At 42.7% G+C, this 24612-nt stretch overlaps 1 protein-coding gene across 1 annotated transcript in view; it reads left to right on the plus strand.

Annotated features, from left to right (window-relative positions):
• NOTCH2 (notch receptor 2) overlaps positions 1 to 24612 on the plus strand; it is a 182785-nt gene that overhangs the window by 76817 nt on the left and 81356 nt on the right. Inside the window, 2 exon segments of the mRNA XM_021003323.2 lie at positions 15181 to 15440; positions 17461 to 17796. Of these exon segments, the coding sequence (XP_020858982.1) occupies positions 15181 to 15440; positions 17461 to 17796 (596 nt within the window).

Below are 24612 nucleotides of genomic sequence, written 5' to 3' on the forward strand. Positions count from 1 at the left end.
ACCAGGCGAAAAAGAACACTGGCTTTTATTTGGAAAGGGGGCTTATTTCCTGTTCAGACTTCAGTCATCCTGGAGCTGCCACAGGCGGCCACAGTGCCGAGCTTTTCTCTAGACGAGTGGCTATTCACATAGGAAACTTGAAAGAACAAATCTTTCTGCCCTTCATTACTAGGGAAACTGATCCTGACCTGTAGCCATTGGGATTGATATTCAAATCCCAGCATTGCTGAAATCTATAAAGTGTCTACATGTGAACTAATCCAGGCTACTGGGGGTGTGATAGAATGGAGGTCTGGTTCTCATCAGTTTCATTAAGGGGAACTTTGTGAATATTCTTTCAAAGGGATGGTAGGCAAGCCTTTTATTAGGAGGAGCTGTGTGTGTATGTGTGTGTGTGTGTGTGTGTGTGTGTGTGTGTGTGTCTGTCTGTCTGTCTGTCTGTTGGACAATAAGGTTAAAGGACTGGATACCCTCCCCATAGGAACATAAGGTTTTGGGTTGTTTCTCCCCTTTGTTCCAAGAAAAGGAACCAAATGTAGTTGGGCCTGATAAGTATTCACATTAATTCCTGGAATCACTTCATGAAAAAAGCACTCTCTTACTTTAAAAAAAAAATGTATTACCCTGCTTTCATAGCCCTGCCTGTGATTTATTTTCTTTCAAAGTTCCAAAGTCAGAGGCAAGATTGGAATGGACTAGAAAGGAGCACTGGAGGAAGTAACTGAAATCAATGGTGAATGCGCTCCAGGAGGGAGCTAAATCTATACAAGATTGAGAATGGCAGGCAGCTAGCTGTTAGATTTACTCAGGTTTTCTTGAGAGAGTTTTTCATATGCACCTTTCCCACATGCTGTTTTTGTATTAAAGGCTCTGGGCAGCTCTGTAAAGGAGGGCCAGAAATGTTCTTAATAAAATGGCAGAACTGGGAAGGAAAGTTGAGGTGCCGTGTAGTCTGGCCTCCTGTTTCCAGAGCACAACTGCACTGTAACCACTTGAGGGAAAAAAACCCCCAAACTGAGCTTTCTACCCTTTTAATTTCAGGCAGCAAATCCTTTGGTACCCCAGGAAACAGAGCTCTCCCATTTTCCAGCTCTCATTGTACCCACCTCAAGATTCTCCTTGATTTCATATCTGTAATTTAGTCTATCAGCGGGAGCTACTGGTAGGCAAGCTGTGCCCTCAGGGTCATACTGACTTCTTGGAACTGATTTGTTGTACCAAGCCAAGGCCATATGAGGCATGAAGTGGAAACCGTGCTGGATTTGAAAGCAAAGGACCTGGATTTAAATCCTGGCTCTGCTGCTTAACCTGAAGCAAGTCAGTAGGCTCCCTGGGCCTCAGTTTTCTCCTCTGTAAAATGGGGAGGTTGGCCTGGATAACCTCTAAGATCCCTTACAGCCCTAATAAATTAGTGAGTAGAGCTTGGAAGGATGCTTAGAAGGCGGCCCATGGAATTTGCTTCTTCCATCATATGGAAGTGACCTCAGTTTTGCAATCAGTTAACACTTATATACAATTAAGATGTAGGTAATAGTATGCATTAGGAACTCAAGGAATTGTATGCCAATGGACATGTGAAAGAGGCACAAGAACATTAAAACAAAGTATGCAGATAAGCACAAATAATATTCTTATCGTATGATGTATAGAAATGGAACAGTCAGAGGCTGACGGAGTTTTAATCTGGGAATTCTCCACAGAAGACATGACTTTGGGGAGGCAGTTACAGCAGAGTCAAAAGAGTGCTGCATTTTGGGAGTCAGAAGACCAAAGTCCCATCCTTTGAAACCGTATTCCTTAAGGAAAGCACAACATAGTTTATTATTATTCATGGGACCACTCTCCATGAGAGAAACAAACCAGATGCCCATTGTTTGGGTGAACACATTGAGGTATGTGAATAGAATTGAATGGTATCATACCTCAAGATATGAGTAATAGGAAGAATTCAGAGAAATATGGGAAAACTTAGGCGAACTTATGAGTGAAGTCAGTGGAAGCAGAAAAAAAAAACCAAGCACAATGACCACCATGGCTTAGATGAAAAAGGCACTGAAATGTAGCTGAACTGAGATTAATTGTCATGACCAATCTTTTTCTTGAACAGACCATGAAACATATTCCCCTTGTTTTGGTAGAGACTGCAAGAGCAGAAGGCTGCGCGTGCTGCCAGACTACCGTTTTATCTGTTTTGCTTCTTAGTTGTTTTTCTTGTTACAAGGGAAAGGGTCATCGTGGAAAGGGGGAGGAGCGTTAAGAAGTGACTTGTGTAAAATCCAGAGGCATCAGCAAATAGTAAACAAAATAAAGAAATAAAACTGCATATGAGATCAAGGCAGTGCTGTAGACAGGCACTGAGCAAAGTCTTTCATGATATTCGTCTGGATGAGATAGAAAATTGTGGGGTGGAATATGGTAGAATTAGCTAGATTTCCCTGCTGGACAGCCATCCCAAGGGAATGTTGGTTGATGGATCAAGATCAGCCTGTAGGGAGGTGTCTAGTGTTGTGCCACAGAGTTCTGGCCTTGGTGTCAATTTTTATCAACAACTTGGATGAAGATGTAGAGGGCACACTTATCAAATTAATGGATGGTAAAAAGTGGGAGGAATAGTGTGACAAATCCATGTGACAAACCTTCGGCGAGTCCCTTAACCTCGTTAAGTGTGAGTTCTTTTCTCTGTATAATAAAGGAGTCAGACCAGATGCTGCCTTCTAGCTCTGCCCTTTGTATTCTTTGATTGTATAAAGCAAGATTCAGATTTATCTAGCTCGTCTAGAACCCTGTGCGAAAGCTAGTGAAATAAAATTTAACGCCTCTTCCCTTACTGTGACCTCCTGCTTCTCCACCATTAGCTGTCACCTCCATGTGAGAAATTCCCAGTTCTCTGTCTAGGCCTGATCTCCCCTTTCAGGTCCACATTTCCAATACCCTGCTAGATGTTTCTTCTTGAAGGTCCAACTGCCACCTCAAGATCCGCGTGTCTAGGATGGAAGTATTTTTTTTTCTTTTAAACTTATTCCCTCATGACATCTCTCCCTTTGTCAGTAGCACCATGTTCTCCCTTGGTTCCCCATTCTCACAACCTGGAAGTCATTTTTGATTGTTGGATTGCCCAACTCTTTAAGTCTTCTTCCACCATATCCCATGCACCTCTACTCTTCTTTCCATTTCCTCTGTTTCCACCTTAATTCAGGCCTTCCTTACCTCTTGGCTTGGTTTTCTTGTATATCTTTCTCCCTCTCTCCCTGCTTTCATCAAATCAGCCTACACACTGTTGTGAGAGTAATCTTATTGATATATAGGTCCAATAACTCCATTGATCAGAACCCTTCAGTGCCTCCTTACTGCCTTCTCAGTAGAGCCCAAAGTTCTTGACTTGGCCTTTGAGACCCTCAAGAATCGAGTGCCAACCTCTGCTCTTTCTTACAGCGATCCTGTGCTACCTGCCTTGTCACATTCTTCTCCCTCCCCCCCTCACCTCCCCACCATGCACTCCTCTGTTCCAGCCACACTGGACCTCTCACTGTTCCCTGAAAGCATCCTGTGCTCTCTGGGTCACATTGTTCTTGGTGCCTGGAATAACCTCCCCACTGTTTCCACCTGTCAGCCATCTTCAGGGCTCTGCTCAGCTTTCTCTGTACAGGCCTCAGCTGGAAGTAAGCCTTTCTTCATCTGAACATCTGTTACTTTGCACTCCTATGCATTTCTCATATTCTGTGTGCCTCTTTATCTGCGTAGGGCAGATAGGTGGTGAAATAGATAGAGTTCAAATCCAGCCCCAGACACGTCCTACCTGTGTGACCCTGACCAAATCACTTAACCCTGTTTACCTCAGTTTCATCCTCTGTCAAATGAGCTGGAGAAGACAATAGCAAACCACTCCGCTATCTTTGCCAAGAAAACCCCAAATGGGATCATGAAGGGTCTCACACAACTGAAACTACTGAACAACAACAAAAGTTATCTTTGTATCTCTCTGGTCACTACTCCCATATGGAAACTCCTGGAGATTAGAACCTGTGTCCTGCCTCACCTATATCTTAGAAGAGTGTCTTGTGTGTAGTTAGTACTTAATAAGGCACTTATTAAGTGGCTGAATGAAGAATGAATCACATTCTGTAATTTTGTCTGGCCAGGCATTTACTTCATTAGTGTGCGGTTCTCCCAATGAGCAAAGGTCCACAACCAATGTAGATTGGCCACTGTGCAGCGACTCATAGTCTTATGAGAGTTGTCTAGCAAATATGTGTCAGAGGCAGTGGGTCTTCCTGACTCCGTGGTTGATTTTCTGTCTGTTACACAATGCTGCCATGCCATATCTTGTCATTTCTAAAAAAATTCATTGCACAAGTACAGGATGGAGAAACATGGTTTAATAATTCATAGGGGAAAAAAAACTGAGTATTTAATTGACCACAGAATCTGTGTAAATTTATTTCTTAACACTGATATTACTGATATTTAAAACAAAAAGCTAAAGCAATCTTAAGCTAAGAAATAGAAGTATGGCGTCCATATTATAATTCCCCTGTATTCTACATTGGTCAAATTGTATCTAGAGCCACATTTTAAGAACATTGTTGCCAAATGAGAATGGGGTTACTAGTCTATTAGAAGAGGGGACCCAGGATAATAAACTTTCTGGAAATCCATCAAATGAGGGATAGCTGAAGAAAATAGGAATGTTGAGCTGGGAGAAGAAAAGATTAAGGAGAGAGATGCCAACTCTTTTCAGATATTTGAAGGGCAGTCATGTTGTGGAATTGTTCTATAATGCTCCAGAGGGCCAAAGGAGGACCAAGACAGGTAAGCTGTAGGGAGGAAATTCTCAGCTCAGTATCTGGAAGAGCTGTTGAATAATTAGAAGTGCACAACGGTGGAAATTGGTGTCTCGTAAGCTGGAGAAGTAGAAGTAGACACACTGGCCTGTTTGCTGTTCCTTGCACCTCACAGGCCGCCTCTCTATCTCAGTGGCCTTGTACCGGCAATCCCTCATCCCTGGAATGCGCTGACCCCTGGCCTTCAACTCTCAGAATCCCCTTCTTCCTTCATGGCTCAGCTCAAACCCTGGCTTATTCAGGCCTTTCCCGTTTCTCCATCCTTCCTCTGAAAGGCCCATCTAAATCTATGTGTTGTATAGGGAACTATTTATATATTCTCTCCCACTAGAATATCAGCTCCTTGAAGGCAGAGATGATTTTTGCCCTTTTTTGTTTCCTCAGTGCTTGTCGATTGACCGATCGATAGATAGATAGATGGCCATCTGTCAGGAATGTTCACCCCACAGTCTGTGTTTCCGTCAACAACACCAATATCCTCCCACTAGGCTTGGAACCCCGGAGCTATCTTTGATTCTTCCCTTTCCATCATTGTCCACGTCCAGTCAGTTGCCGAATCCTGTCAAGTCTGCCAGCACAACATCCCTTGTATCTGTCCCTCCCTCAATCACCCTAGTTCAAGCTCTTGTTACCTCTCACCCAGACTGTTGTAATAATCTCCTGCCTGGGTTCTCCATATCCATTCTTTGTCATCTTAACAGTCCTTTATCCATCACTGATGTGGGTAGAGTGGAAGGCTGGATAGCAGGAAAACCTGGGTGTGACTTTCACTTCAAATGATAGCTTTTTTCATCCAAAGCAAGTTCCTTAATCTCTCTCAGCTTCAGTCTCCTCGTGTGTAAAATGGGCATAACTATAGGGTCCGCACAATTTATGTAAATCACTTCACAAAATTTATGGCACTGTGAGTTATTCCATTTCACTCTCATTTTGTTTGATGGCAATCTGATAGTAAGACTCTTAGGACGTATCCCTGTCCTACTATTTTTATGTTATTGTTTGGTTGACTTTTACACAGGCAGATTAAATAACTTCTTTTTGAAGCTGAATGAAAGCATTGGGATATAAGCTCATCCTCTGTAGTGTCACTAAATGCATTTTCAGTACAACTCCGGTAACAGAGATGAAAAGTATTGGATAGGGTGACATCTCTTAAATGTTATTAAATTTTAATGGGTCAGTGTTATGTCTGGGTGATGGTGGGCAATAGTTTTGACTGTGATAATGGTTTATTAGTTGAGTTGTCAAAGATATTTGGAGATCTCTGTACAGGAATTTGTCATCTGTTGGCTTATAGCATATGTAATTGTGGACTCCAGATAGTGGCTTTCCAGGTGTTTGGGACGTGGTCAGATGTTGAAACCTGCAGTGAGTTACCTCCCCATTTCTATCATTTCCTTGTATCTGTCTAGGCACTACCCTTCCATGTAAGTTCCTTGAGATCAGGACCTCTGTATCTATCTGTTAGTAAGTCTGAGTTCTTTAAAGATAACCTTTCTGTAGTTTCCAGTAATAGACAGTGCCCTGGTCTGGTTTAACTATCATAAATCCATGTGAAAAACATGAGAAATGTGTGTTTCCATAAACAGATCCTCAGAATTCATCTGTTTATTGTTGTTATCATTATAGCTACCAAACATCTTCCTGATGCACATTTGACCGTGTGGCCTTTTTAGAAAAGAAAGCAAACAAGCTAATCAAAGAAAGCCTCAGTAGCTTCCACTTGCCTCTAGGATAAAATATTAACTCTGTTGCATTTAATGCCTCCCCTGAATTACCTTTTAAGCCTTAGCATTGGGCCTGGAGTCAGGAAGACCTGAGTTCAAATGGGACCTCAGATGCTTTACGAGATATGTGATCCTGTGCAAGTCAATTAACCTCTGTTTATCTCAGTTTCCTCATCTGTAAAACGGGGTCAGTAATAGCACCTACCTCCCAAAGCTGCCTGTGAAGATCAAATAATATAATAACTGCAAAATACTTAGAACAGTACCTGCTTCATAATGTTACATAAATGTTAGCTATTATTATTATTCCTCTTCATGTTAATATATAATCCAAACTGAAATACAGGCCATCCCAAAATAATCTCCCTCCTCTGCCCTTTTGCAAAGGTTCTCCTCATGTCTCTGATGCCTTCTCCTCTCGAAAAGTGCCTAGGTCACATTTACTAAGAACCTACTGAGTGCTTAATAAATAAAAACATTGTGCTCAGAGCCAAAAGAGACACCACATATGAAGGATTAGAAAGGCAAGTGGTAAAGATATTATAGGGACAGAGAACAGGATTGACTGAATGAGGGAGGGATACGGAAAAGAAAGGACTCAAAGACGACTTGCAATCCTATTTCTTCCTAGCTCAGCTCAAGGGCCACTTTCTCCATAAAATTAGCCTGAGTGTTCGCCTTTCCTTTATATATTCCTGGCGTTCTTTGTCTGGTCACACTCTACTCTGTGTGTGTGTGTGTGTGTGTGTGTGTGTGTGTGTGTGTGTGTGTGTGTGTGTGTGTACGTACGTACGTATGTGTATGTTGTAAGGTCCTTGAGGGAAGAGGCTGTCTTGTTTTTATCTTTGCACCACTAGTGCCTTATGAGCTACAGATCTTCTGAGTGGGACTAGACCTACACAGGCATCCATGTCTCAAGAGGAATGTCTCGTTACAACACTTCAATAAATGGTCTTCCAGCCTTTACTTTAAGACCTCCAGTGAAGGTCTCCTGGCCGCCATTTCCCAATGCATCTCATTAGGCTTTGACCACTTCTAATTCTTAGGAAGCTTCATGATATCAAGCATCAGTTTGCCTCTTCACTCATTTCTCTTTTTCCCTTCTCTGGAACCAAAATGAATAAATGTGTTTCCTCTTCCCCATGACCCCAAATCAGCTATGATGCTCCTGTACATCTGGGGCCATATCTGCTCATCCTGATCTTGCCATTGGACCCAGATGGCTCTGGAGAAGAAGGTGAGGCTGGTGACTTGGCACAGTCATCCCTCACTTGAATGCAGTTCGCTTGCCTAGTCGTGGCATCCCCTTCCTGATGTCATGGTCCTCTTCGAGAACAAAGGACAAACAAATCAGTAACATGTAGCATAGACAGGAGGCCCTTAGCCAGCCTGGTTGCTGTGCTTTGGGGACACTATAGTTTATCAGTGTTCTTGTCACAACAGAGCTCAGTACAGGATGATCGCCACCCCTTTAGTCCTTGAAATTATTTTCTGTTGATGCAATCCAAGATTGCATTAGCTTTTTTGGCTTCCCCATCCCATCGTTGACTCATGGACCTTGCAGCCCACCAAATTCCCCAGATCTTTTTTAGACAGACTGCTGACTAACCATGCCTCCCACGTCCTCTGCTTGTAAAAGAAAATCCGAAGTGTAAGGTTTACATTTATCTTCATAGCATTTCATTTTATTAGATTCAGCCTGGTGCTCTAGCACATGCAGGTTTTTTTTTAGATCCTGACTGTTCCCACCCAGTGTGGTGTCATCTACAAGTCTGATTAGCAAGCTTATCTATGTCTTTATCCATGTTACTAATAAAAAATGTTAACGATGCATAGACCCAAGCACAAATCTCTTTGGACTCACCAGAGACCTACTGCCAAGTTGACATTGAACCCTCAATAAATACTCTGAGTCTGTATGTTCAGGCATTTGCAAATCCATCAAAATTTGTAATCGAACAGTCCATGTCTCTCCATCTTTTCCAGAAGAATGATATGAGAGAGCTTATCAAATGTTTTGCTAAAAGGCTGTGTGTGGTAGTTGCTTTATAAATGCATGTTGATGGGGCAGCTAGGTGGTGCAGTAGATAGAGCTTTGGCCTTGGAGTCAGGAGGACCTGAGTTCAAATCCAGCCCCAGACACATGACACTTACTAGCTGTGTGACCCTGGGCAAGTCACTAAAAAAAAAAAAGATAAACACATGTTGAATTTCATTGCTATAGAAGGGATTTTTACACACGGTGAGAGAGATTAGAGTAGAAAGTTTCTAAAACAGGATTTTTAACCTGGAGTTCATAGACACCCCCAAGCAGTTCATGGATAGATGTCAGGGGGTTTGGTGACTTGGATGGGAAAGAAATTGCTTCTTTATTTTCACCAACATTTAACAGAAATGTAGCATTTTCTTTCATTATGAATTTTTCTTAAAAATTGAGAAGGGATCCAGTCAGTCAGCTAGCATTTATTAAGCACCTCCTCTGTGCCAGCCACTATACTAAGCACTGAGGATAAGCAGAAAGGCAAAAGACAGTCCCTGCCTTTGAGTACCTCACAGTCTAATGAGGGAAACAACATGCAGACAACTATATACAAATAAGATACGTGCGGGATAAATTGGAGGTGATCTCAGGAGGAAGGCACTAGGATTGAGGAGGATTGGAAAAGTCTTCTTACTGGGGCGTTAGCTGAGACTTGAAGGAAGCCAGGAGGCAGGGATGAGGAAGGAGAACATTCCAGGCATGGAAGGCAGCCAATAAAAATGTTCACAGTTGGGATGAATCATCAGAAAAGGGCAATGAAAAAGGTAGAAGTGACATGGCAGTCAAGTGTAGAAAGAAAATCTAGAAGGAAGGTGGGATGATTGGTACAGTGCGTAGTGGAGAACTTAGGCAAGATAAAAACTTGGCTTTGTTGAGGAAAGAATAACTTACCTCAAACAGTAGTTTCTGTGAGATGATAAGGTTGAGAATTGCATTTCAGAGGGACATGGAGAGAGTAGGTAGAGAGGAAAGAGACATTTGGCTACAGCAGGAGAAGATGAGGGACTGGGTTTGGAAGAGGAGCTGAATGAAGTAATTTAGTCGGAATCACATGCAGCACACCCTGAAGGTAGAGCATCAGGCAGGCCCTGGTTGGAGTGCCTACTCGGTTCTCAGCCTTGCGTCCAGAGTGGTGAACGAGATCTTGCCCGTAACAGCTCGTGTATACTCGCTGAATTGGATATCACACCCCCACGCCAATAGTCTACACTGTTTCTGCTTTTAGTAACTCATTTACTCCTTAGTTCATTGCAGCCTATCTTTAGCCCTAACCACTGCCCTGAAACTTTTCTTAAAGGCCTTTTATGACCTCCTAATCACCATAGTCAATGACCTTTTTTTTTTCTCCTCATCCTCTTGGATTCCCTGAAGCCCTTAACACTATTTATTACCTGCTTTGGGGGCTAGACAGAGTGCTGGTCCTTGAGTCAGGAAGACTCATCTTCATGAGTTCAAATCCAGCCTCAGACACTTCCTAGCTGTGTGACCTAGGCACCTTAACCGTGTTTGCCTCAGTTTCCTCAGGTGTAAAATGAACCGGAGAAGGAAATGGCAAACCACTCCATTATCTTTGCCAAGAAAACCCCAAATGAAGTCATGAAAAGTAGGCATGACTGAAATGACTGAGCAACAAAAACTTCACCCACTCAAGTCCTAGACCTCCCCCAATACCCACGTTCACAACAACAGCAACCACCATCACCACCACAAAAGCAACCTGCAAATATGAAGGATCAACTATGAACCTTGGAAGGAAAGCTATGGCAGATCTGGACAGCATACTAAAAAGCAGAGGCATCATCTTCCCAACAAAGGTCCATGTAGTCAAAATGGTTTTTCCAGTAGCAATGTGTGGCTGTGAGAGTTGGACTATAAGGAAAGCTGAGTGCTGCAGAATCAACACTTTTGAATTGTGGTGCCGAAGAAGACTTTTGAGAGTCTCTTTGGATGACAAGGAGATCAACCAAATCAGCTGATATTTAAAAAATGAATTCACTGGAAGGTCAAATACTGAAGCTTGAAGCTTAAATACTTTGGCCATATGAGAAGACAAGACTCTGATGTTGGGAAAGATTGAAGGCAAAAGGAAAAGGGGATGGCAGAAGATGAGATGGATTTATAGTGTCATAGAGACAATGAACATGAGCTTGGATAGACTTCGGAAGACAGTGGAGGATAGAAGGGCCTGGCATGCTGTGGTCCATAGGGTCATGAAGAGTTGGACACAACTGAACAACAACAACATTGTGGCGTGCTTATCCCCCTCTGTGATAGTGTTCTCATGCTGCTCTTCCTATCTCTCTGACTATATCCTTTCCACATGTTTTGTTGGCTTCTTTTCCTCAAAAATATAGGTCTCCTGGTAGTGTCTGTTCTTGGCATTCCTTTTTTTACATTCTCTTCTTTGTTGATCTCTCCTGTTCCCACTGTATCATCTTGAGATGGATGATTGGTTCCCAGATCTGTATCAATAGCTTTCTCATTTCTCCTGAACTCCAGATCTAGATTCCTTGCTGGAAATCACCGTGACTTACTTATTGGCAGCTTAAACTGACCACACCAAAATTAAATGCATTATCATTTCCCCAGATTTTCCCTTACTCCTGATTTCTCTAGTTCTTTTTATGGTACTACCATTTTCCCTGTCATGAAACCTGAGTCATCTTTGAGTCCTTTCTCTTCCTTATCCCTCCCTCATTCAGTCAGTCCTGTTCTCTGTCCCTATAATATTTCTACTACTTGTCTTTTCCTTTCTAATCCTTCATATGTGGTGCCTTTTTTGACCCTGAGCACAGTGTTTTTATTTATTAAGCACTCAGTAGGTTCTTAGTAAATATTTATTGAATGAATGAAAGAATTCTTAATGACCATCACCCTACACCAGTCCTCACTTCTTCTTGCTTGGATAAAACTATTACAATAGCTTTCTAACTGATCTCCCTATTTGCAGAGTCTCCTAGCTCTACACATCACTGTCAGGCAAATTTTTACACACACACACACACACACACACACACACACACACACACACACACACACATGTCTGATTAAGTCACTCATGCCCAGAAAACTTCAGTGTCCCATTGCTTATGAAATTAAATGTAAACTCTTTTGCCTTTGAAGCCCTGAATAAACTTACACCAGCCCATGTTATCAATATTATTTCGAAGAATTTCCCCTTGATGTTCTCTGTGCTCAACATACTGGGCTCTTCACTGTACCTCAAGCAAAGCCCATTCTTTTTTCACTATACCTTTGTTTTCATAATTTCCTACATCTGGAATGTATTTTTTCTTAATCTGTACCTGCTTTCTGATCCTCCAAGGGTGAACTCATGTGCTGCTTCCTTCCATCAAGTCTCTAATGCTCTCCAGTTAGAAGTAATGTCTCCCTTCTCAGGGTTCTCTTAATAAGTTGTGCTTTTCCTACATTCTTATCTTCTTCCCTTCTAGATTGTAAATTATTTGAGGGTAGGGATTAGGTCTTATTTAGGGAGGCTAGCATGGTCATTTATTTTGAGGTCTGCTAGCAGACCACAACCTATAAATAGCTTTCAAAACACAGACTATTTATCCAGACATTGAAATGAATAATAAATCAAGAGAACATGAGCCACATTCCTGGAGAACACAGACTTATCCCCCTTTATCCTTAGGATAATTTGGGCTATGAACTCCTCCAAGCATTTATAACTTCAGTAGGTAAGACTTGGACAGTCTCTGCAGCTAGAATGGGGGTAAGGAGTGTTGTCGTTGCTGTTTCTCGTTGAGTTGCATCCGACTCTTCATGACCATAGGTCACCCATACTGTCCATAGGATTGTCTTGGCAAAGATGCTGGAATGGTTTGCCATTTCCTTCTCCAGTGGATTAAGGCAAACAGGGTTAAGTGACTTGCCCAGGGTCACATAGCTAGTGAGTGTCTGAGGCTGGATTTGAGCTAAAATCTTATGACTCCAGGCCCAGTGCTCCATCCACTGAAGCACCTAGCTGTTGGGGTAAAGGGTAGGGAAAGTAAAAACATCTGTATTTGATTGTGTCCTGTCAGTTTCTGGTGCCTCGAGCAGGATGTCTCCTCTGTTTTCTGCTCACTTTAGAATCCGTGCATGGTTGGCTAGGAATCGAAAACCATTTCTGGCTCTCTGATGCTGCCATTGCTGATTCCCTGCCCCTTGGCTTGTCCTTCCTCCCAGAAGCCTCTTTATCTCATCAGTCAGTAGCTGTTTTGTTATCATGGCCTCTTGGGAGATATCTTTTCTTTAACTGACATTATCTGCTGCCTCCTCCCCAGGGGAAAAAAATTGTAGTCCTTGCAAATTATATGAGGTATACATGTACGTGGAGGAACACATCATCCATCATCCATTTATTTGTATTTTCCATAGATTGTTGAATGTAAACTATTCCAGACATGGGGCCACGTGAAGATTCATAATGTATCTTCGTTATTAAAGCTCCTTGGTACATATAGATAGAAATTCAGAAGAGGGAGGTCACTGAGGGCTAAAGTGTCAGGAAAAGCTGTTAAGAGATTAGAATTGAATTAGGCCTTGAAGAGTGCTAGAATTGATACAACCAGGGGCAGCTAGACAGCACGGTGGATAGAACACTGGTCTTGGAATCAGAAGGAGTTGAGTTCAAATCTGGCTTTGGATAATTATTAGCTGTGTGACCCTGGGCAAGTCACTTAACCCCAGTTGCTTCCCCCCCAAAATTGATGCAACCAGAGAGAAGTAAGGAGGAGCCCTTCACGTGAGAAATGAGAAGCACCTAAGAGCTGGCAGAGAACTTAGAGATTATGCAGTCAGCTTTCCAGTTTTTATAGTGAGGAAATGAAGGCTCAGAAATAAAGTCACAGAGGCAGAAGGGAGGGAGTTCTATTTAGAGACAGTAAAAGGACCAACTTGTCTGGAGGAGAGAAGATGGAACACCTTGAACCCTCCACATCCTGGAGGCCATGGAGAACTGTTGAAGGTTTTTTTGATCTGGGAAAGACCATGATGAAAATGGTTTTTAGTAAGATTAAAGAACATATTAGAGCGAGAATCTAGAAGCAAGGGGAAATCCTGTGAGGCTACTGTGGTAGCCTTGGTGTGAGGAGTGAAGGGACTGGACAGGGGTAGCAGTCATGGGGATGAAAAGGAAGTAACTAATGGAGGTGAAATACATTATTTCAGTACTTAAGATGATCCACGATTTAATCAGTGTGGAGTTCTCCCCAGCTGATGAAGACTGCACGAATATTGGAGCTGGAAGAGACCTCTGGCCATCCCGCAGACAAACGAGAATTCCCCTTGACTACCTCCCTGACAAGTAGACATCCGGTGTTTCAAATGTTTTTCTATCTTGTTGGTCCTTTTACAAAAGATAAAAATTGTGTCTTTGTGTGCATGCGCATCACCTTATGATAATGTAAGAACAGTTTTCGTGGACTTAACAGTTTCCGTACCTTAATAGACAATTTCATGATTTGTAGTGACTAAGGAATGCCATTACTTGGTCACCAGCCTTTTGGTGGTGATCTTAAGCTTAAGTAGGCTGGTCTTCAAATGAAGACAGAATTTGGGTTCTCAGCTTTTATTGGGTCCATACTATTAGTCAGTAAGCATTTATTAAGCACCTACTATGTATGTCAGGCACAGGGCTAGTTCCTGGACATACCAAGACAGAAATGAAACAGTCCCTGCAATCTTGGAGCTTATCTTCTGGCTTGGTAGGGCCTGCCAATTCTTGTGCTCTGCTGGTAAACCTTTGAAGAACCCTGGCTCACCTTCCCAGTGCAGCTGAGTGTCCTAATTTCAACTGAAGTGGATGAGGGAGGCCCAGAAAAGGAACACTTGATAGGACTCAGTGGATGATATTATATGGAGGAGGTTGGTAGGGGTGGGAGAGGAAAGTCAAAGGTGATTTGGAAGTTTGGAGCTTGGGTGATTGGTATGATGAGAAGGAATTAGGAGGTGGGCCATTTTGAGGGTAGAAGATGAGTCTAATTTTAGATCTGCTGAGTTTTAGGTGAAAGCCAGGCCTCAAGCCCATTCTAATCCTAGGGCTTGCTCCTCCTCTCTTCCTTGAGACACGAAACAGAAGATGTTAATAACTTAATGCTTAAACACCTGAAACATTGTGACTTAGTGGAAAGAATGTTGGATTTTCAGTTGGAGAAACTGGATTAGAATCCCAGCTTTGCCACTTCTAACCTCTGTGTTATTGGGCAAGTTACTTAAATCCTTTAGGCCTCAGTTTCCTCATCTATAAAATGAGATCATTTAAAATGAGATGACTTATGAAGACATTCTTCAGTCATGAGCCAGTCCCTTCCAGTTCTCTGAATCGTGTGAACCCCTGGGAGCAGGCAGCAGAGTGGATGGAATGCTGAAATGTCCCCATATTGATCTTTTCATCTGTTTCCTTTAAACTTCTCCGTGCTCTTTACTGAAGCCTGGACTGTGGTCTTAGTTATAGGAATGAGACTTAAGGGAAATTAATGTGCAAAGTTGCATGAGCCAAGGATCGTCAAATAAAATGGTTTCTTGTAGTTCTTTGTTTTTATGGGCACTTCTTTCCTTTGCACAGGTGTCCTGCGGGCTTCCTGGGGGAGTACTGCCAGCAGCTGGATCCCTGCGACAGGACCAAATGCCAGAATGGAGGAACCTGTGTGGCTCTGGCCATGCAGGGGAAAGCCACCTGCCGCTGTGCGCCAGGCTTCACGGGTGAGGACTGCCAGTACTCCACCTCCCACCTGTGCTTTGTCTCTCGCCCCTGCCAGCATGGAGGCACTTGTCAGATGCGTAGCCGAGACACATATGAATGCATCTGCCCGCCGGGCCGTACAGGTAGGGATTGGGACTCAGGTCAGTGCCTCCTCCATCCTTGGCAGGAGGCTCTTCCTTGTCTTTAATGCTTCTTGATGTCTATTCTTAAAGACCTCCCCTAGAATAGATAGATTATGGGATATTTTCTTCCACCTGTGCCAAAGACACATATCTCCTTCCACTCTGGCCTTTTAAGAGGAAGGAATGATGAAGGAATAGTAGAGGAGCCTGGCAGGGATGTGATGTGTCTGAGTGGTTTGCCCTTCAGAAGTTAGAGTACAGAAAATTCGTCATCCAGAGACCAGGAACACAGCTGTCCTTCATTCCCCTCTCTACCCTACCTTAGGCACTGAATGACAATTCATTGCTCTTACCAATAGAAAAAGAAGAGGTTTGTATGAAAAGGCAGGATGGGAGTATTGGAGCTCTGGCATAGCTCTCGGTTTTCCTTTTCCCTTTCACCTTGGGCAAGTGAGCCGAAATCATCCTTCTCCCTCAGCCAGACTTGTAGATGAAGCCATGATTAGGGTTTGGGCAAACCTTTCTAGATAAAGCTGTTTCACAAAGGGTGTTTGTTTTTAAGAAGAGCTCAGTACTACTTCTTCTTTCCTTCCTAATAAAAGGAAGTATCTCCAAAGTATACATATTGCCACACACCTCAGCCAATGTGTCATCATCCTGAGAGCAGTATGGTGCTGTGCAAGGAGCATTGGACCTAAAAGCGGGGGAAGTAACTAGCCATGTGACCTTCTATAGGTCTTTAATCTCTCTGGGTCCCAGTTTCCCTGTGTATAAAATAGTAGTGGCTACCCTGCTGATCTTACAGGGTTACCATGTGGAATTAAAAGGAGAGAGAGAGACAGAGAGAGAGAGAGGGAGAGAGAAAGAGAGAGAGAGAGAGAGAGGGAGGGAGGGAGAAAGAGAAAAAGAGAAATTATTAAGGGCTTAACAAATGTCCATCACAGAATCCTACTTCTAGCTTTCATCATGCTGAGGAAGTAATCCTGGCATTTAGTCAGTCAACTAATGAGCGTTTATTAAGCACCTACTATGTCCTTAGGCACCTGTGCTAAATACTGGGGATACAAACAAAGGCAAAAACTCGTCCCTTCTCTTAAGGAATTCCCAGTTTACTGGGGGAGACAATAGGGAAACAACTGTGTTGTATGATAAATTGGAGCTGATCCACGGAGGGAAGGCATTAGCATTCAGGGAGCTCCAGAAGGACTTCCTGTAGATGGTGGGATCTTGAAAGAAGCCAGAGGAGAGCATTCCAGGCATGGGGGATAGTCAGAGAAGATGCCCGGAGTCGGGAGATGGCATGTGTTGTAGGAAGAGTAGCAGGGAGGCTGGTGTCACTGGATCACAGAGTGCCTGAGGAAGGTATAAAGCTGCTGTAATAGCAGGGGCCAAGCTCTGGAAGTTCCCACCATGCTGGAAAAGGCTCTGAATTTAGATCTGCTGACAAGAGCAAACAGCCCCATCATGAGAAGGTTGAAGGACCCCATCATGACCACCAGGGAATGATTTTTTTTTTTTTTGGCAATTCATGAAGACTTGTCTATTGAAGCTTAGTAGGTTTATGGGTTTCATCAGTGAAGGACAATGCCAGCATTGGTGAAATCCTAGATCTTTGAAGTTTGAAGAACAGACATCTACGGCTGTATTATTTAATTAGTCCACGCCCTCCTCTGATGCTCTAAGTACCGGGATTCATGCTAAGTTAACGTACAATGGTAACTACTCCCTTGCCTCAGAGAGATGCTCCATGTTCTTCGTCAGTCTGCTGGGATGGTCTGGGTACTATGGAACACTTGTGTTTAAGGAGGCATTTGGGGATGCTATCAGAAAAGTTGCACAGTAGGCTCTCTGTAAATCTTGGCTAGGTTTCCAAAGGTGCTTTTGATACCTGCTGGTTTAGGAATTTGGTGCATGCCTTTGTAAGCTAACAGGGTATGTTGTTATTGAGAATGGAGCTGGGGATTGTGTGCCTGGAGCCCCATTTTTGTCAGATTGCTGAGTGTGACCATCCTTCCCACAGGAAAGCACTGCCAGTGGATAGATGCCTGCTTGTCTCAGCCATGTGCAAATGGGAGCACATGTACCACGATAGCCAACCAGTTCTCCTGTAGCTGCCCAGCGGGCTACACAGGACAGAGATGTGACACTGACGTGAATGAATGTGACATGCCTGGACGCTGCCAACATGGTGGCACATGCCTCAACCTGCCGGGCTCTTACCAGTGCCAGTGCTCACAGGGTTTCACTGGGCAGCACTGTGACAGTCCCTACGTGCCATGTGCACCTTCACCATGTGTGAATGGAGGGACTTGCCGACAGACTGGTGACTTTACCTTCGAATGCAACTGCCTGCCAGGTAAGGAGCTGTTAGAACCCCCTGGGTCTGGGGAGATATCAGCTGAGGGTGGGATTGGGTGGGGCTCAGCTCATATCAGGGAAGGAGCCTTCTGTCATGGAAAAGGGGAAGTATAAAGATTATGATTAATGATGTTACCGTGGTGGGATAGCAGAGGAGGGGGGAGGAAAGGACTTTTATGGACACTTTATGGTGGATAAATCAACACAGGATAATTTACCATGTCAGTATTTATGGTGATGGGTGAGTAGTATATTTTTTTATTGCATCTTTTAAAGGGAAAGTTGGGGAAAGGGAAAGGGGCAGGCATGGGAAAAGAGTTAAGGATACATCTGAAGGCAGCATTGAAAATTAGACACATCTATTTATTGACAGAACCTGTTGACCTTCCCACTGTACATTTATATACATAGACAACGTACACACTCTACCCATTCCTAAGATTTAAGAAGTTGCAGTTAGGTATACAGCGTATACAACTACGTGTGTAAGGAGGTCGGGGGTCTTGATGTCCCATAGGAAAGCAGAAAGAAATAAGCTTTGAAGGAACCTTGTTTGAATAATTAGAGTGTCAGAAGGAGAGGATTTTAACTGGGGCTGGAGAATAAGCAGCTGGAACAGATGAATTGCTAAGCAACAACAATCCTGTTTTTATACAAGTGTCTTAGTAATACAAAAAAAAAACAACAAAAGAAAGAAAACTGCAGGGGAGGAAAATCTGTGAAGTAAGCAGAATTGCCTCAAAAAAAAAAAGTTCTCTCCCCTGCTTTCCAGAGGGAGTTGGAAACACTTAGATTCTGTAAATACGCTTTACCCTCAGAAGTGCATGGAAAGGAAGACAGTTTGTTTTTCATTTGAAAGCCACAGGTTTTGAAAATATATTTCAATTTAGGCTGAATGACTATGGATTTATGCTCACCTGAAAACCATCCAAATAATTATTACATGCTATTTTAGAGCTTAATCTGTTTTTGTCTTCAATTTTCCTACATTCAAAAGGCAGGGAATGTATTCACTCTGGGCTCTGAATAAATGTTAATGAATCATTAATGTGTGCTAGCACACTATTAAGAGGGACAGCTGAGTGGCACAGTGGACAGAGCGCCAGGCCTGGACTGAAGAAGACTCATCTTCCTGAGTTCAAATCTGGCCTTAGATAATTCTTACTAGCTGTGTGACCCTGGGCAAGTCACTTAACCCTGTTTGCCTCATCTGTAAAATGAGCTGGAGAAGGAAATGGCAAACCACTCCAGTATTTTTTCCAAGACTATCCCAACTGGAGTCACAAAGAGTCAGACACTGAAAACCGAAAAACAACTGAACAACACACTATTCATAATGACATTACAATAAATCATAAAAGCAGGCAATGTGGCATAGTAGATTGTCACTGAACTTGGACTCAAGAAGATCAGGGTTCAGATCCTGACTCAGACTCTTACTAGCTTTGTGACCCTGGTGGACAACTCACTTAACCTCTCTGCATCTCAGTTTATTTTTCTGTAATATGAGGATGGGACTTGAGGTCCTTTATAACCTAAATATGTGGTCTTCTGAACTCACCTTAATAAAGCATCCTAAAGTATGCAAAGTGATTTCCTCATAATAATAATAAGCCTTCCAGATGGGCTGTCGTGTTCTACAGAGAACAAAATGGAGGCTTTTGAGGGTTGAGTGACTTGACCCCATGGTCACACCATCTTACGACTCATTAGTCAGTCAACAAGGATTTATTAAGCACCTATGTGTGCCAGCCAGTCAGTCCCTGAGGCTGTATTTGAACCCAGTTTCCTGGGGCCAGCTGTCTTTCCACAATCCCACACAGTCTTTCAATGAGCATCATGCTTGTGGAAAAGATCATTTAAAGGAAATCTTTAGGCTTCGGGCCCTTCATTTGTTAGTATTTTAAGAGTTAAGGAAGTAATCTGAATGTGAACATTTCACTTTTCCATATGTCCTGGCATTTGGATATATCAGAAGGCAAAAGGGCCTAATGATTGAGTTTGGTATGATGTTGTATAAACCTTCGGGGGGGAAAGCTCCTTCACTTTGTAGAAAATGCCTTTTAACAGTTGCCTAGAACCAGGGAGTTGACTTGGCAGTGAGACAATGACAGGAAATCAGAGAAGTCAATAAAGGAAGTTTTTTTAGCTAGGAGAGAGTGATTATTCACTGAAATTCTCTGCATTGTTATCCATCAGTGAGGATAAGGACCTTAGGGAATTCTGAGAGTGTGTACAGGAAGGGATCTGTCAAACCAGAATAATAGATTCTCCAGGAAAAAAGGAAATCACTCAGCGTTCAGCGAGAGAAGAGATGGCTGGCCTATTCGTAACAATAATAATAATGATAATAATAATAACACACACACATATATATAGTGCTTTCTTTTAATTACTGTATCTCAGTTGCTTCTCATAACCACCCTACAAAGTTGGCAGTACAAGTATTTTTAGCCTTGATTTGTAGTGAATCTGAGGCTCTGAGATGTTCACTTACTCATGGAGATAGATGGTAGAAGTAGTGGAGCAGTGGGATAGAGCTCTGGGCCTGGAGTCAGGAAGACCCTGAGTTCAAATCCTGCTTCAGACACTTATTGTCCATATGACCTTGGGCAAGATGCTTAACCTCTATCTACCACAGTTTCTTCAACTATAAACTGTATAAATAGACCAAATGAGATATTATTTGTGAAATGCTTAGCACAGCGCCTGGTACGTAGTAGGGGCTATATAATGCCAGCTGCTATTAGTATTATCAATATTATTAATATAATAATTGGCTATTATATTATCATATTATATATAATAAATAATATAATTTAATTAATAATAAAATAATAATTATAATATTAGGCCTCAAACCCAGGTCATCTAATTCCAAGGATTCATTATGTCACGCTAGGTCAAGGAATAAGGAGACAAAATTTTTCTTCCTGACTCTCTGCTTACCATTTCAAGCAAGTCATTTATCCTCATTGGTGAAGTAAAAAAGATAGGGAATTAGAGAAGAAATGATAGATCTGAACTGCCTCAGAGTGTTTTGAGCTTCAGAGAAATGTCAGTTCCTTTTGAATTGTTCGGGGAAAAGAAAAGTTTCTTGTTTCAGTCATGTCCAGCTCTTTGTGACCCCATTTGGGATTTTATTGGCAAGCATAATGGACTGGTTTGCCATTTCCTTCTTCAGCTCATTTTACAGATGAGGAAACTGAGGCAAACTGGGTTAAGTGACTTGCCCAGGGTTACACAGTTACTAAGTGTCTGAGGCTGGATTTGAACTCAGATCTTTCTGACTCCAGGCCTTGCGCCCTATCCACTGCACCACCTAGTTGGCCATTGTCAGAGAAACAAAATGCTTCTGTCATTAGTGCATATGGAGTACCCACTGCCTCATGGAACTAGCTGGGCCCTGCAGTTAAAAGAAAAAAAAGGGAAAAAAATTAAATCCTCCTGGTCCCCATCTTGTAGGAGCCTGTGACTTAAACTAGGATGCCCTGGTCTGCTGCAAACCAAAAGATGATGCAGGAAAAACCTGTAAATAATTATATTTTTGCACAATTTAAGACTTTGGAGTTCACAGTTCATATGTCTAGGAATGTATGGGTGGGGTTGGAAAATAACTCTTAGTCAGGGAAGGCTTCCTGATGGTGGAATGCTTTGAGAAGGCCCCTCCAATCATTCAGCACCATTTCCTTCCCTAAAGAAGTAGAGTTGGGATGGCTTTTAAAAAGAAACACGTTAAAAGGCATTATCTACAAAGTATAAGTACTCTTCTTTATGTGCTAATCATCACACTTAAAGATGGGGAAACTGAGTCGTCAGAAGGTGAAATGACTTGTTCTGCTAGAGAGCATCCAACTGAGGGCTGCTCGGTTCCCCGAGTAGTGAACTACTCCCCACACTTGTCTGGATTGCCCACTCCGTCCATATGTAGTCTTGGGGAAGAAATGGTGTGAAATGGAAAGACTGTACCTAATTTTGAATCCCAGCTCTGCCGTGGACCTCAGGCAGGTTTGCTTTCCCTTTGTGGGTCTCCTTGCCTGTGAATGAAGGGTTTTCAGTGAAGTGGCTTCTTAGCACAGTGGCTGGCATGCAGTAACCATTTAATACACGTCCGTTGACTGGTTTAAAGGTCTTTTCTAGCATTGGGTGTATGATCTTCTGGTCTGATGATACCAATATGCAAACCAATTATAACTGATTTGATGGTGCTTCCTCCTGCCACTTTTCTGGTAAAAAATAAAGGCCACCATTGCACTTGGCTCATGGATCTTAGAGCTGGAAGAGATCTTGGAGCTCTTGTACTCCAATTTCTTCATTTTACTGATGAGGAAATGGAGACACACAGGGGTTAATTGACTTGACCTCAGGTCAGGGTCACACAGGCAATAAACGTCAAATGTGGGATCTAAATCTGGATCCTCTGACTCTGAATCCAGAGCCCATTCCCCTACACCATGCCGATTTCATTAGAGAAATATTTCCTGGGGTGGGAGGGGAGAGACATCACGCATGTTTGTAAAAATTCAGGGTTTTTTTTTCTTTAGCGTAAAATGCAGCCTTTGAAGACTCCAAGAAGAGGGGGAATAGAAAGATCTCTGTGGGGCAGAAAAGTAGAATCTGCTCCAGCAGGTAAAGGCCCCTCTCTTCTCATGGATCAGCAGCTGTGAACATTTCAGACCTTTCATGAGTGAACATTATGTAAACTCCTTAGCAGAAGCCTGTATGTATGTGTACTGAGGAGTGGCCCCCAGCCAAAGAAGGTTTGTCATAAGAACACAGTAGAACACTAACGAAAATTATCAAATCATCAACTCCCAATGTTATTGGGTCGGGGCCAGCTGGAGGAAGAACTGGGTAAGGGTGGTTTTGTGTGTAGGTGTGCATTTTAATAAAGCAACACAAGTCATCACAAAACGTTGGGCTGTTTTTAAATCTATTGGCTGTCTCTTGAGAGTTGACAGTTGGATTGGGTGTCATTCAGTATGTTTTCCCCCTCCTTCTCCCACACCCCTTCATTTCTCTTCTTTCTCATGTCTTTTTCTAAATAGGAACCTAGTGGATGGGCCTTCCCCCTTATCCCTAGTAACTGTCTTTGCACTTAGCACACTGATGATTATTTATTATCCCTTGGCCGTTAAAATGAGGACACAGCACATTTTGTGGGTTTTGTGTCTGCTCTGTTTCTGCTAGGATTAAGAGTTATTTGGTTTTAGTTTTTACATTCTCTGAGTTTTGACATACTCCGAGGTGAGTGACTGCCTCCCTGGCCATGGCACCCTGCTTTGGCAAACCCCTCTGGCTTTGGGCTCAGGTGCCATGGGAGTCACAGTACTACTGAGGATGGTCCTTGGGTCTGGAAGGCAAGGCCTGCTTACCTGATGTACCTCAAAATCCTGGCCACGGAATTGAAAGTTAGGAAGAAAATACATTTCCAGCTATACATACCAGGATTACTTTCACATCCATTGTTGTTTTGTGAATTTCTAGAAAAGTGGATCCAGTAGATAGAAATATAATGAGAGCTAGCTAAGAAGGAAAAACAGTAGTAACAAGGAGGAGCCATCAGAAAGGCTAAATCCCATGAACCTGTAATTTAGGTTTTGTTAGTCTGTTTTGTGTACTGGTTCTCTAGTTTTCACATTGTAGGTTTGCTTATTCCTTGAGGCCTTTCACTCCCAACCTTCAGAATTCTGTCAGCTTTGCCTATAAGAGACCCTTTAGGGAAGTTCAACTGGGTAACCTCTCTTTTTTCTACTAACTCATTCCACAGATACACATCCACCAGACTCGAGAAAGAAGGTGCAGTGGCTTCTCAGAGGGATGTGCTAATTTTTGGAATTATGGGTCCAGAAGAGTTTTCTGCCTCACTCTTCCCTATAACCTTCTTCCTTCCTCCTGCTATCATCACTAAGCAATCCTGCCCATGGTACTGTGACAGTAGGATTTTGAACCATGCCCCTGAAGTTATTTCTCCTTACTTGTCCTTTTAAGGATTTAAATTGGCTTAAGTTTGTATGGTCCTGCTACTGTGCCAGTGTGATCCTCCCAGTGAACCTGACACACCCAGCTATTTCTCAACCCTCTAACCTCCACGTCTGGAAATGTGTCATCTGTAAAATGTAGAAGGGGGAAGTGACATGGCCCTAGTGGACGGGAGAGCAGCCTTCGACGTCACTCAGTCTTGAGTTCTAGTCATTCTTCTGACATATACTTGTGCTACATGCCATTCTCTAAGACTCCAGATTACAAGTGAGATGCCAGTCTGTAACAGTGGAGGGACTTCCCATACCCAGGAGTTCCCCACACCAAATGAAGTCACAGATTTGGATCCCCCCCAAACAAAAGTAGGAGTGAAGCTGAGTGATTGCTAAGATTCCTTCCAGATCTAAAATTCTATGATTCTAGATAAGACCTTGTAAAAGGCAGTAAATTAATGTAGGATTGAGCCGCCTACTTCTAAATGTAGTAGTATAAATGTAGGAGTGGTATAGTAGTATAAATGGTATAGTAGTATAAATATAGTAGGTTGTATTGAATATTGCTTTGGATTGTAAGTTTTTCAGGTTGTTAATGCAACTGTAGTATAGTGGAGGAAGTTTTCTAGTGACTGGAAGAATTGAGCTGGAAAGGACCTCAGAAATCTGGCTCAACCCTCTTTACAGATGAACAAAATGAGGCCTAGAGGTCAGTTGAATTGCCTGTTGTCATATAGAATCCCACAAAGGTGGGATTCTAACCCAGATTCTATCTAACTCTTAAGTCCAGTGCTGGTTTAGAACACTTGTGTGAAAATGCTTTACAAACCCTAAGGCCA

Source organism: Phascolarctos cinereus, unplaced genomic scaffold (assembly GCF_003287225.1).
Source record: "Phascolarctos cinereus isolate Bilbo 61053 unplaced genomic scaffold, phaCin_HiC Scaffold_5;HRSCAF=322, whole genome shotgun sequence".
Classification (NCBI taxonomy): Eukaryota; Metazoa; Chordata; class Mammalia; order Diprotodontia; family Phascolarctidae; genus Phascolarctos; species Phascolarctos cinereus.